This window comes from Nothobranchius furzeri, chromosome 3 (genome assembly GCF_043380555.1).
Source record: "Nothobranchius furzeri strain GRZ-AD chromosome 3, NfurGRZ-RIMD1, whole genome shotgun sequence".
Classification (NCBI taxonomy): Eukaryota; Metazoa; Chordata; class Actinopteri; order Cyprinodontiformes; family Nothobranchiidae; genus Nothobranchius; species Nothobranchius furzeri.
The window spans coordinates 44,384,083-44,394,527 of NC_091743.1; the positions used below are offsets into that span (position 1 = coordinate 44,384,083).

The window sequence follows — 10,445 nt, forward strand, 5'->3', positions numbered from 1 at the left end:
TTATTATTATTTAAATTCCTAAGATGGAACGTGCTGCTGTTAAATATTTTAAGCCAACATATAAAAAGATTTTTTCAATTATTGAATAAACTACTTATTTTTATGTTTTGTAAGCCAGTTTTGTTGTCAGATTTGAACTGTCCTATCTTTATTTTTTTTCTATCAAACGTGTCCTGAAATTTCAGAAGAATTTTTGCATGACTCAGTTTTATTTCTAATGATTGGATAGTTTGGTTAAAGTTCTGTTTGGCGATCAGGTTTAAAGTCATCTCCGAGTAAAGACTCATCACTGAAAATGTAAATATTGGCCTGGTGTGTGGGAGGGAACCGTGCTCACTAACTTCTTAGTTTGAATTTGAAAACTTTCTGTATGACTGGCCTTGCTTTCAGGGAGTTCCCCTTCAAATTTCAGTACAAAAAAAAAACAATTATCATGCAGAATAAAGCATGTCGGCCCATCTGAGAGCTTCCATTGACACAAAAGCAGAACATTTTCCAATTCAGAGTTCAGGATGGTGTAATGTAAGTTGTGAGGCCCCTCTTTGGTCAGATTAATGCTTCATGATGTCATCCGACAGCCGCGTGTCTGGGAGCGTCGCCCCACACGGCCGTCATCCAGCTGTTTGCTTCAGCCACCCCTAAAACAATCGTCTGCTCACAGAGCTTTCTGCTGCCTTCTTGATAACTTACTTTCTCACAGCCTTTTACAGGTTTCACTCACTTTTTCACACACTGTATTTTTCCCTCCTTTGTTCTCCGTGGTTTTTTTTTTCTCACCATGTTCTTGTTAAATATTCCACTAAATACTTTCAAAGTGCTCCGGTTATCGGCTGTGGAGCTGATGTGAGAGGTGAGCTCAGAAGCATCCCTACAGTTGTTAGTCTGATTGTGGCGGTGATCTTGTGAGGAACACGGAAAGAATGAGGCCAGTTATTTACCCAGATGGTTTACTGGTGGAGGTGTGAGGCTGGCCAGCTCACTGTGGGAACGCTACGCTTGCTTTTCTTGGTATCGCTGACCATTTTCAAGACCACAGTGTTTTTTCCCCCCAGCTCTCTCCAGCTTTGTTTGCTCTGGATGGCATGTTTGATTATTTATCGTAAGGGAAAAGGGAGTAGCTGGAGCAATAAACATGTGACTGCACTGTATTTTGTTTTCCACAGAGAGGGCTGTGTCCTTTAGCAGATATTTGAAGCTGCTATAAAGTTTTTTATTTGCTTTCTAGTGGGGAGTTCAGCTGAGTGTACGGAGGATCAAACGCACAGATTAGACTTTTTGACATTTTGTGTTTGCTGTAAGTGCAACTTATCAACAGATAAATATTTCCTCTGGATGCCCATGAAGGATTTGTTTTTCATTTCTTTGTCTGTGAACTTGACATCTGTTCATTGTTTATGCCTGGCTTGGTTTCATGATTCTGAGAGAAGGAAGATTAAGGCTGCAGGAGCAAAAAAAAAAAAAAGTTTCAAAAGACTTTAAACCTACTGACGTGGTAACTTTTAACAATTTTTTTTTGTTTTTCTCTCCACCAGGCCTTCCAAGTGGCTCGGCATATTCTCTTTCAGCAGCAGCAGCAGCCACAGCAGCTGCAGACAGTTCAACAAAACACGGGCCGCAAATCCCCCAAATCAAACGAAAAGCAGCAGAGCCTACAGGTACTCCGGCTGTGTTGTCTCTCTCAGATTATCTTCTAGATATTAACACAGTGCTATCAGGTGTTTTTGCTTATTTAACTTTGTGGTTACAGATTCAGAAAAATAAAGTCTGCAGCTCTCAGAAGAACAAGCTGTGCAAAGATAAAAGTACAGCACAGGGCTGAGTTCATAAACAGGAAATTTAAATTACAAGTGCAACATTTGCAGTCATGTGTGATTTAGCAGCGCACACAAACACACACACACGCACGCACGCACACACACACACGCGCACACACACACACACACACACACACACACACACACACACACGCACGCACGCACACACACACACGCGCACACACACACACACACACACACACACACACACGCACGCACGCGCGCGCGCACACACACAGCGTGTACAGTCACCACTGAGCTTTTATGTCATGAAAATGGTTTTGAATCTATTAAAAGACTCACCTGGTCTTAAGCTGTGATTATAGAAACGTTTACGAAAAAGTGCACCGATCTGAAAGCAGAGAGACGAAAGCGCAGCTTTTGTTTTAGAAACAAGTTCAGATGTGTTGACGGATTATGGGACAGAGCTTTCATCAGATCGCTGAAGGTTTTGATAGCTGAAGCATCTAGACCTCACCTGGAACCGTCTCAGTTTAGTTTCCGTCATTCAGAAACGGCTAAAATAAATACCAGACAGACCGTTTTGGGAGAAGTTGGCTGCTAAACTGCAAACAACTGGTGACAGGAAAAGCTTCACAACTGTTGCGCTTTGTTTGCAGTTGCGTCACGACTCGCCTGTTCTAGTCGTGAATAAAATGCCCCTCAGAAGTGTTTTATGCATCAGTTCAGTGTGATTCCAACTGAAAATGCAGGTGCTCCTGCAATGTTACACCCACTAGTCACCAACAGCCACAGCCTAGTGATCTCACCTGTTATCCCACAAATCCCGGTTTCTTACCACCACCGGCAGCAGGAGGAGCCCCAGAGCAGCTCCTGAGAGGGGTGGAGGTTCCAGGTGGAGTAGATAAAACCAGAGAGGTGGGGACGGTGCAGAGGTCGTGCCTTTTAAAGAGGTGCTGAGGCAGAAACAGCTTGAGAAGGTCTTTGTCTATTTATTTTTCATCTTGTTTTGTCTTTAATTGGAGCAGTGCTGTGTATCTGATGCAACATTCACCTTAATTTCACATCAGCTGCCTCAGAGATGTATATCTTTGTTTGAACAAGGAGCAGTTGTTTGTGTCAGTGTGAAATTGCAAACCACTTCAGGGCATATTTGGTAATTAATACAGAGGCTCTGTTCTCTCTCTCCCTGCGTCTCTCTGTCTCTCCCTCTCTGTGTGTATATATAATATTTAATACCCTTACTATCCCATTGGGGTCCTTTTTTAATGAGCTATTGTTGCAGCTAGGTCTAATGTCAGGTTGTGGAAAAGCCTCTTTGTTGTGCAGATGTCTTTGGAATAGCAGCAGAGGATGAAATATGACTGCGATGACCTTTCAGTTGTGTGCATATTTGTCAGGATTCACATAAGTCGAAAGGATCAAACTAAACAGTTTTCCCAGCCTGCCGGGGAATTGTGCTGCAGAGGTCAACAGAGGGGACCACAACGGCAGATCCAGCGTACTGCCAGTTGTTGGTACACAGTGAAGTACGAGACCGTCTCCTGCAGACAAAGACAAAATTAAAATTCTAATTTATTAATGTATACACAGAGCTTGGCCAAGCTGTCACTCAGCTTTTGAAATGAGAGCCGGGTCCTCTCCTTCCCCTCCCCTCCTTGTGTGGAGAGCTCAGACTTGCCGTGGTGTCTAACTAACGGCGTAAATTGCCCGCTCTATAATGTTCCGCGTTACGTTTTGCCAGGTCCAAACTGCCATTATAAAAAAGATACAGGTTCAAACAAGTGTTTGTTCATCTCTAAATGACATATTCTGCTAATTAAATACAGCCCATACACACACACACACCAAATGTTCACACATAAACATCAACGTGTTGGTAGATGTATGTACTATGCTTCATTTGTTTGCTGTTTTTTTCTCCACTCTGCTCTTGTTTTTTTATTTTCCTCCCTCGGTGGTGATATTTGTGTTGTTTTCATCACAAAAGGGTCGCTCGCGGTCAGCGTCTCCCCTCACTTCTCCCTTTGAGGAAAAAAGCAGCTCTTCACACAGAGCATCCACTATCTCCATCATACAGCCTGGATAATGATTCTCTGTTGAGCTGGACCTGGTCATCAAAAGACACGATCCAACGATTATGAGATTGTAGTGGAGCCGGCACCTCACAAAAGCACCTGATCTGCAGACGTGACTCCATTCATCTCCGTGATCCTCCTGTTAGGCACGAGGAGATGTGTGGAGAGACGTTTTACTCATTTGGAGATGCGACTCACTTTCCAATTCATTCAAGGCAAAAATAATGAAGCACAGTCTACGTGAAACATCTGGTAAAAACGGACCTGCAAAGAGCACAAACGGGGGGAAATATGAGTCAAACAAGCCTCGGAGTCCTTGATCAGCATTAAATGCCTCTTTGGTTTTATATCTCAAACAGGGGTGCCCCCTCCCTGAGTCCCCACCCCTGGCTGTGGATGGAGATGCCTGTGCTGTATGGAGGCCCTCTCCTCATACCAGAGATATAAACAGCTGCCTCGCGAGCTGGAAAGCAGCTAAACATACTTGACTGGTCAAAAGCCAGTAAATCACATTGACAGAGTGACACGTGTAATTAAACGAATCCATGCCGCTTTTACCTTTTTGCGCCTTTCACACCTACAGTGGCACAACGAGGAGAGCCAGCTACTCCCTCCCCACTAATTACCATTATCAGTGAAATGGTAGGGTTTGACTCATTAGTTCCATGTGCATTTAATTAGAGGCAGGCTGAAATTGGATTTAACTTATTACTTTTTCATGGATCACTTTCTTGTCATCACTTCAAATTGGATTGCAGCCCCAGGTAACTAATTATGCCAGCCGCAGGATCAGGAGTGGAGAAATAGGTAATTAGGAAGAACACTGTTGGACCCTTGCTGATAGTCCACCAGCACCAGCGATGGGGGCGGGGAAAGTTGCTGCTCGTTTTATGGCGCCGCCGCTCACGAGACCGGCTGGTTAACTGCAACTCTTTGCAGGTGTGCATCCACCTCCTACAGGGGATTACCTGGCTCTCAGCTGGCCACGAGATGTTGTGTCAACATGGTGTCTTTGCTAGCCGTGTAATATCCAGGTTAAGCTGTTTCTCATTCTAGGATGTGTGTGAGGCACACAGTGTGTAAAACCAGGAAATTACCAGTTCAAGCTGGAGCTGGATTCTGTCTGTAGTTACTGAGTAAATGATGAATGGCCAACCAGCTTCAGGAGAAACAGGTGGATACCAAATGTAGCATTAGCCTAGATGCTATCAGTGTCTCCACTACTGACGTTTGACAGGAGCTGCCACGTTGAACGTTTGGGATGTGAGGCTAAAAGTCTCGACTCCTCACCTGCACAAAATTACAGAGTTTTAAAGCATCAAATAACCAATCACAGCTAAACAAACTGGAGAAAAATTATATTTGAACATTCAGGAGCAAGGAAGGAACATATCTATACAAATCACAACCTCCTCCTTCATTCTAAGTTGCTGATACAAACACTAACACCAAAGAACACTTTGTACAAGAAAGTTCGGTTAAAATTAGCTAAATGAAATCAAGATGTTAAGAAAAATTTCCTGAACGTTAAGGAAATAAAAAAACGACAAAAGACAAACAGTTTAAATAGTTATAAATAAGAGTGGCATTCAGGAGATAGATGAGCTTTAAATGTGAGATGTTTTTTTTTAATTCAGGAAATTATCCCTCTTCTTTTGTATCGATGGAGCAGGACATAAAACCTCGACAAGCTGCTATAGAGCACTTGGATTTGTGTTAAAGGTGCATAATGTAGAAATGAAGTAAAAATGACATCCTGTTGTTGCAGTTGGTTACTGCAACCACTTTAAACAACTCTGGAGCTTTTTGCCGGCCGTTGTCAAACTACAAAAGTCGGCGCTGCAGTATTAGCTCACAGGAGACACGGCACCCCCACACTCACTGATGGTAAACAGTAGTTACGTCCTTCCTTCCTTTGTTTTAAAAGGAGAAAAACTGACGATCCCCGCAGCAGCTGGATATGAAATATGTTTCAGTGTTACCTTCCTTCCAAAATGACTGAAACATTAGACTGCTTTGGGATTTTCTCACTGTGAAATTCTCACTCTATTCTTACATACTACACCTTTGTCCGGAAGTAGATGGGCGTGACTTACGCTCCCTGTTAGCTATAATATTTGTTGACGGTCATTGAAACAACAAAGAGAAGTAGATTCTATATAAATAAACCAATATAAACATTAAAATCACCATTTTGTTTTTGTTTTTAAAGAATAAATGAATAAATAACTCAACTCAAACTTTCACTGTTCACTGAAATACAATTCCTTGAAATTAAAAAAAGTTAAAGCAATACAGGCTACAACAACGTAAATAAAACAATCTACAAAAGGAGAATAAAACCTGAAAGATAAAATATCATCAAAACAACTAAAACCCAGTAAAAGTGTGTCACAAGGCTAACGCCAGTAAACACTGGTGAGTAGTCAGTCTCTTCAAGACGTCCTCCACCAGGTGCAGTGCACCCAGCCACAAAGAAAGTAACGGGGGGTGGGGGTGGGGGTGGGGACCTGGTTCTAGTTCTAGATCTAGTGTGAGGGATGACCAGTAGGTAATAAAGTGCTTTTGTACAAAAATTATTCTCAACATAAAGATAAGAGGATATCCGGCTCCCCCTAATGGTTGGTTTCAGTCTGATTAGTAAATCTAGCCTTCTCCATGTAATCAAATGGAGTTTTGTCCGAACTAAAAATGAAAACACACCTCAGACAATTTTTCCAGGTGATGAGTGTTCAACTGTACTTAATTATCTGATGCTTAAAACACCATGATTGTGTTTGGGTGAATGGACTGGACTTTTATGACCCATTCACACTTTGGCCAGCTCAGCCTGAGCTGGGTGGGGACAGCGCGTCGGGTGTCCCTGCTAAGCGCCACAACTTCATGAACAGAAGCGGGTGAGAGCAGCAGTGTAAATGGGCCATCAGCCCTTCATCCGTGGCATGGTTCAGAAGTTATATCTTAGACCATATGCAAACAGTGAGAAAAGAGGGTTACCAATCTGCACCTCTCCCTCTGTCTATGGGCGTTCCTCAAGGGTTGATACTGGGCCCAACCTTATTCAGAATCTATATTAAAAACATTGTCCATGCTGTTGACAGTTTTCACATACATTTTTATGCTGACAACACCATTTTATATGCATGCAGTTCTTCCTTGAACACAGCTTTTTCCTCCTTGCAGCACAACTTTGTCTTCAATATGCCTTCTCCAACCTTCATCTTCATTTAAACACAAGTAAAACAAAGTTCATGATCTTCAACCATAACTTACTGCAATCAACTAGCCACCCTAGTATTGTTTCCCTGGATGGTACAGAACTACAGCTGGTCAGTTCCTATAAGTATCTGGATATCTGGCTTGACAGCACACTTTCATTTGACATTCGTATTAATTCATTTCTTTCCTAAGTCAAGTCAAGTATTGGGTTTCTATAGCAACAAGTCATCTTTTACTCAATCTGCAAAGCAAACCTTGGTCAGAATGACAATCCTTCCCAGCTTAGATAACGATGGCATAATTTATAGGACTGCTTCCAACAAACTTCTACATAAACTCGATGTCATTTATCACTCAGCAATCTGTTTCGTCACTGGTGCCCCGTTCACTACTGATCATTGTGATCTGTACTCACTCGTTAACTGGCCATCACTCCATTCCTGCAGGTTGTTACCCTGGTATCAGTTCATATGCAAAACAATCATCGGTAGAACAGTCATATCTTCGCTCATTACTCATCACTTCCAACAACCAGCTCAATTTACGTTACAGTAATGTAACCTCTATGGTTATTCCCAAAGCTCGCACCTCCTTTGGCCGCTCCTCATTCCAGTTTGTTGCTTCCAACGACTTGAATGAGCTGCAAAAAAAATCATTGAAGTTCACTACCTACATTCCATTATCTACCTTCAATAATTCATTGCAATTAACAGTTTCTGATGAATGTGCTTCTGAGTACTTAAAGACTGTTTTAAGTCTGTTATGATTACTTGTACATGTTATATAGGAGAACAGTCCTTTGTCTTTATGTCTAATTGTTATTTCAAATGTTATTTTGATCTTGTATGTTTTTATCGTTTATCTTTAATATAAAGCTAACTATGTGTCTGTTGCTGCGACCTCTTGGCCAGATCGTCGTTGTAATTGCGAATGAGTTCTCAATCCACTCATCTGGATAAATAAAGGTTAAATAAGTAAAAATAAATAAATCCGGCAGACTGCGTTAAAAATACAGCATGGCTCAGGTTTAGCTTTACTTTTCAAAAATGGAAAACCCAGATGCTTATGATTTTTGTCTTTGTTGTTTTCTGTAAAGGTGCGTTAGATTTTACATTAAAACAACAAGCCTTTTGTGTTTGTACGTGTTTGTAGTCTTTAGACTAAAGAAGTTTTCAAACTTTTCCTTACAGCGACTTTATCTATACTGTCTTTATGTAAACCAGTGGTCCACACATTTTCTTCTCCTTTGTTTTCCTTCTCTTTTTTGTCATTGTGTTTAAAACCACAGTGTCCAGCCTCACAGAGGGCATCTCCAGGTCAGAAGATAAGGTCTCTGTAGTTTACAGAATGAAAGTCTTTTAAGTTGGAGACCCCCCGACGCCCGTTCTCCATACGCTTGCTCTTCACATCCTTCATTTGTTGTGTGTGTGTGTGTGTGTGGGGGGGGGGGGGGGCGTGATGTGACACAACCCAGAGGCAGAGCCTCCGTCTGACAGGAGAGGGAGAAGCCGTGGGCTCTCTTTCTCTCTGACTGTTGTTGCAGTGGGCTCGTGGTGGCGTCCTGACACATGTATACCACCGAGCTCCAATCTGTAAGTCATTAGAGCACCGGGGCTAAGCTCGTCATCTGGAGCTCAGCCAGAGCTGCAGGCTGATCTCAGGCAGCCCACTCGACTAGTGTGACACAGTACTGGTGAGATGACACCAGTCCGTATTAACGTTCTCACCCGTTACCTCCAGATTAATGCTCAATCTGGCCAGAACAAAATAGAATCTGTAATTTCAACTAGATCAAATAGGAAACATCATAAATTCCTGGGATTCCCTCTCAGTGTAGAAGACTGCAGCCAGTACACATGTGGCTTTTAAAGTGTCATTACTGAAGTAGTTTAACATTTTGAAAACAAATTTATTTCTATTGTAGGTTTGAGAACTTTTGCTACTGCCAGCAGCTTTTCACCTTCTGCTAGCAGAACGACTAAAGAATGAGGATAAAGCTAAGCTTTCTTTTCCAGACAGGAACAAAACCTGATTTGGTTTATCCTCACCTTAGCTCTACAGGCCCCCTCATCATGAGGCCGCCACTGGTTATTTCTACTAAATTAGCTTTTAATAATATTGAAACTCAGATCTTTTTGAAATTCTTGATTCCCTTTTCCCCTTTCCTACCAACAGTCAGTGAAATGGTGTAATTCATCAACTGTGTGAGCCTCTGAGGCAGCTCAGCATATTTTGTTTGTGATGAAATCATATCTTGATGTCTGCGTTGCTTTGAGGTGATCCGACCCGTCAGGTTGGATCGGCGCAGAACCAAAGTGGACGCTGACATGGAAGCTGAACGTGGAGCCGCCGCTTTCTCGGCTTGTTTTCCTTGTCGTGTTGTAGAAATGCATTATGTGTAAGGTGTAGATTAGAGCCAGGCTTGGGATAATCCTGTCAGAATGAAGTCATCCATCCCAGCTCCACATCCTAGAGCCGAGACTGGCCAGAGGTGTGTGTGTGTGTGGGGGGGGGGGGGGGGGGTGTCTCTCTTAGTCACATGGCTCAGAGCCACTTTACCATGTTCACCATCCTGGTTTTATCCGATGTTTCCCTTCATGCAGTCAGGCCTCTGGAGCCTTCACCCCACTCAGCCATCCACACACTCACACACACTTCCCTTTAAAATCTGTTGTAACTTCGTATCATCCTCTGGCACTATATCCTGATGTCAGGCGTGTGTTGTTTGGAGTGATTCACACGCCCTTTGCCAAGGGGTGGAAGGATGGATGGATGCACAGTCAGCCGTAGCATTAATAAACTCTAACAGCTATGCAAGGTGCAGTCAAGTCAGCATCAGCTCACAAAGCAGTTTCCCTTCAAGTGTCACTGCACATTTTTGGCAGCTTGGCAACTCTTGATTCCCATTTTCACTTTTGTTTGGAGGAGTGAAGATGAGGCCTTTTTTCTCAGAAAGCAAAGAGAAAACTACGAAAACGGAGTTTCAGGAGAACGAGATTCAGAGGCTTTCTTCAAAGTAAAAGAAATGTAGCGTTTCACTATTAAATTTGCTGTTATTTTCTGCATTTCTCAGAAAATCCAAAAATGGAGTGTTCCTTTGGTTTGGTGTCGAGTTCCTCTGGTTAGTGGAAACAGTAGTGTGGCTGTTAGTCACAGATAAACACGGTTCTTCTCTGCACAAATCTGGGTTAGAACATTAGCGTTGGATGTGTTTTTAAAATTAAATCTAATTATTTAAAGTGTGATTTTATCAAAGTAATAGCTCTTTTAAATGGATATAAAAACAGCTTCAGCTTTTTATCCCACTACCCAGTCACTGATAAGACACTCAGCCTGTATGGTGCTCAGTTTAAATCAAAGATGAATCAATTAT

General features: G+C 42.4%; 1 protein-coding gene across 25 annotated transcripts in view; it reads left to right on the forward strand.

Annotated features, from left to right (window-relative positions):
* Positions 1-10,445, forward strand: part of foxp1b (forkhead box P1b) — a 243,519-nt gene that overhangs the window by 181,855 nt on the left and 51,219 nt on the right. For all 25 annotated transcript variants that reach the window (XM_070549199.1, XM_054748493.2, XM_070549203.1 and 22 more), the window contains one exon: positions 1,533-1,655. In XM_070549199.1, coding sequence (XP_070405300.1) covers positions 1,533-1,655 — 123 coding nt within the window. The remainder of the gene's footprint in view (positions 1-1,532; positions 1,656-10,445) is intronic.